This window comes from Lygodium microphyllum, chromosome 5, assembly GCF_053477565.2.
Source record: "Lygodium microphyllum isolate KBCC chromosome 5, Lygodium_microphyllum_v1.1.10, whole genome shotgun sequence".
Classification (NCBI taxonomy): Eukaryota; Viridiplantae; Streptophyta; class Polypodiopsida; order Schizaeales; family Lygodiaceae; genus Lygodium; species Lygodium microphyllum.
In genome coordinates, this window is record NC_141139.1 from 10,539,948 (window position 1) to 10,543,234 (window position 3,287).

Genomic DNA, 3,287 nt, shown 5'->3' on the forward strand with positions numbered 1-3,287 from the left:
CACTTTCTTTTGGACCTTGCCATTCCCAATGGCATGGCAAATTCAAACCTTACCAATCCATTGACAATCATTGTAAATTTACACTTTTTCCGCTATTATAATTGTAGACATAAATATATAACTAAAAACTGCCAACTACAATTACAATCGAAAGCACCAAGCAAATATATCTTATTATTAATGTCTGTGCTACTTTATGAAATGAAGCAAATAATATCACAAAAATATCCAATACAACTACAAGTAATGTGTCATTTTCTCATTATATGATATTATATGCTCTAAATTATTTTCGATTTTAGACAGGCATTCCACCTCATTCCCTATCTATAGACAATTACCAAAAATCTTAACACTTCCGCATGGATAGGCAATTTTCTAGGTTGCCATGGGTGGATGTTGCTAAAATCCTATCTTATCGTCGCTTGAACTCACGGCCAACATGAAGACTCAAGAGAGTAGAGACCCGAGCCTCGAGGGATACATCGGTATTGACCAAATGAGACAACCCAAGTTCCAACGCTCGGTAAATACATCCATCTCAGTACTAGTCTCTAGACTCTTTTAAAAAGCAGACAAGTCCAGCCCAAAGAACACGCACGTTTCGCTTTTAAATGACAAATCTGGCGTCATTGGTCACTTTCACCCCACTTTCACTTCTGTAAAATGCCAGTGCGGCCATAAGAATCGAAATGATAAACTATACCGGCTAATTGAACGGCCTGCAAATCAATCCATTTCCTCTCCCGCAAATATATCTTTTGCAAAGTGTTGCAGCTGATCAAATCTGCGAGATGGGGTGGCATCTGCAGTGGTGGTGGTGGTGCAGCTTCATCTTGAGCGGCATCGTTGCTTTCCATTATGTGCTCGTTGATCGGTGCCGAAATTCACGTAGAGTGTCTGCTTTTGCGCCTGAATTGCCTCCTAGCCCGCCATATTCCTTGCCCATCGTCGGCCATCTCCATTTGCTCGGAGAGCTTCCCCACCAATCCCTTCACAGTCTCGCTAGGATTCATGGCCCTCTGATGAGCCTGCGGTTGGGTTCTGTCCGCGCCATAGTTGCGTCCACAGCTGACTCGGCCAGAGACATCCTTCAGACCCACGATTCCAACTTCGTTTCTCGAGCCCGGACCGCAGCGGCAGTGTATTGTTGCTTTGACTGCTCCGATATCGCCCTGGCTCCCTCGGGTCCTTCCTGGAGACTACTGCGCCGACTCTGTGCCACGGAGCTCCTGTCCAAGAAAAGACTCGAGGGTTTCCGCCCCATGCGAGCAGAAGAAATGGCTCTTCTGGTGCGATCCGTCTATGCGGACAATAAGATGGATAGAGAAGTGCAGGTATTCTCTCGGCTTGCGCACACCGCAAATAATATTATCTCCAGAATGGCTGTGGGGAAGACAATCCTCGAGCTGTGTAACGATGGTAATCCTCAGGATCCCTCGACAACTATTGTAGATCTGATTATCAAGGTGCATCACCTGCTGGGCGTGTTTAACGTGGGAGACTTTATACCTTCTTTGCAATGGATGGATTTGCAAGGTCAGTACTGCCGCCGAAACAAAGTTAGACTCTTTTTTCCAACAAGCTATACACTAAGTAGCGAGTTTTACTTCCCGAACTTCACATGGCAGCTGTTTTCGTTTTACACTTGCTTCTTATCCTTCCTTCAGGGAGACGATATTTTGTTTCTAACCAGTTTCTGTGCAATTAGGTTACGTGAAACGCATGAAGTCTGTTGGGAAGGGTTGGAACGTCCTCCTCCAGAAGCTTATTGACTCACGGCGCGGATCAGAGAGAGCGGTAGACCAGAGCTCTCCCAAGGATCTACTGGACGTGTTGTTGTCGATACGCCAAGACAATCAGCAATTAGACGTGCCGATCACGGATGCTAACATCAAGGGTTTCTTGATGGTAAGATGGCGGTAACTAATACCGATCTTTCATCACTGCTAGAGATAATTCGTTCAGCCGCTAATTTGATTAATTCGTACACGTCCCGTTAAGTTATAGCGATCATTGAGCCTAATCGGTTCGTCGTTGTTTCTTTAATTAATATATATTCAGGACATGTTTGCTGGTGGAACTGACACGAATGCAGCGACTGTGGAGTGGGCGCTTGCGGAGCTGTTGAGAAAACCTGCGATCCTCAAGAAGCTACAAAACGAATTGGACTGTGTGGTGGGAAGAGAGTGCCTCGTCGTGCAGGAAAGCGACATACCAAAGCTGCCGTACTTACAAGCAGTGGTGAAAGAGACTATGAGGCTGCACCCAGTCGGGCCACTGATGGTACCGCACGTAGCGATCCAGTCATGCACGGTGGCAGGCTACCATGTTCCAGCCGGAACAAGAGCGTTCGTGAATTTATGGGCGATAGGGAGGGATCCGAATGCATGGGAACGAGCGACGGAGTTTTGGCCGGAGAGGTTTGTGGGGAGCGATGTGGATGTGATGGGCAAGCACTTCCAGCTATTGCCATTCGGGGCGGGGAAGAGGGCCTGTCCGGGGCGGGCACTGGGGCTGTCGACTGTGCAGCTGATGCTAGGCAGCTTGGTACATGGCTTTGAATGGGAGCTTCCATTAATACAGCAACCGGCGGCCGCTCAGAATATTCACATGGAGCTCGACATGTCTGAGAAGTTCGGTCTCATCATGGGGAAGGCAATCCGTCTCGTCGCCACGGCCACTCCCAGATTGCCTGCACATCTCTACGTCGAGTCCTCCCTGCCAGCTTGAGCAATGAGCTTCCACATACGTATTCAAGCCCTGTACACCTAATTTCCTTAAGCAATACTATACAGATGTACGGCTTGTTTCCTTAAGCAATACTATACGTATTCAAGCCCTGTATAACTAATTTCCTTAAGCAATACTATATAGATGTACGGCTTGTTTCCTTAAGCAATACTATACGTATTCAAGCCCTGTATAACTAAATTCCTTAAGCAATACTATACGTATTCAAGCCCTGTATCACTAATTTCCTTAAGCAATACTATACAGATGTACGGCTTATTTGTTGTCCACTTTAAAGCGCAGATACGTTAATTCCTATTCCTCTGAGTTTCTCGCAAAGAAACACAGAAGTATTGAAATATATCATAAAATAATATTGAGACGGAAAAAACGGAGACGCTGCAATGTTAAAATGTATATATTTATAAATTTAGTATATATATTATTTTGGCTATAGGTTTCGGAGGCCCCAAACGTCCACAAGGCCTTCAAAACGTATACCATGCTCCAAGCCTAGGTCAATTTGAAATAAAGTGAACAGATTTTTCCCTTCT

At 45.6% G+C, this 3,287-nt stretch overlaps 1 protein-coding gene across 1 annotated transcript; it reads left to right on the top strand.

Annotated features, from left to right (window-relative positions):
- The first annotated feature begins 707 nt into the window (after nucleotides 1-707).
- LOC148035505 (flavonoid 3'-monooxygenase CYP75B137-like) lies at nucleotides 708-3,003 on the top strand. The gene is made up of 3 exons (XM_087677468.1): nucleotides 708-1,539; nucleotides 1,712-1,911; nucleotides 2,065-3,003. Exons 1-3 carry the CDS (start codon nucleotides 795-797, stop codon nucleotides 2,731-2,733), a joined length of 1,614 nt encoding a protein of 537 aa, XP_087533594.1. The 5' UTR covers nucleotides 708-794; the 3' UTR covers nucleotides 2,734-3,003.
- The last annotated feature ends 284 nt before the right edge of the window (nucleotides 3,004-3,287 follow it).

Coding starts and splice junctions, on each gene's coding strand:
- LOC148035505 (XM_087677468.1), top strand. CDS start 795: ATGGGGTGGCATCTGCAGTGGTGGTGGTGGTGCAGCTTCATCTTGAGC. Junction 1,540..1,711: donor GCAATGGATGGATTTGCAAG/GTCAGTACTGCC, acceptor CTGTGCAATTAG/GTTACGTGAAACGCATGAAG. Junction 1,912..2,064: donor ACATCAAGGGTTTCTTGATG/GTAAGATGGCGG, acceptor ATATATATTCAG/GACATGTTTGCTGGTGGAAC.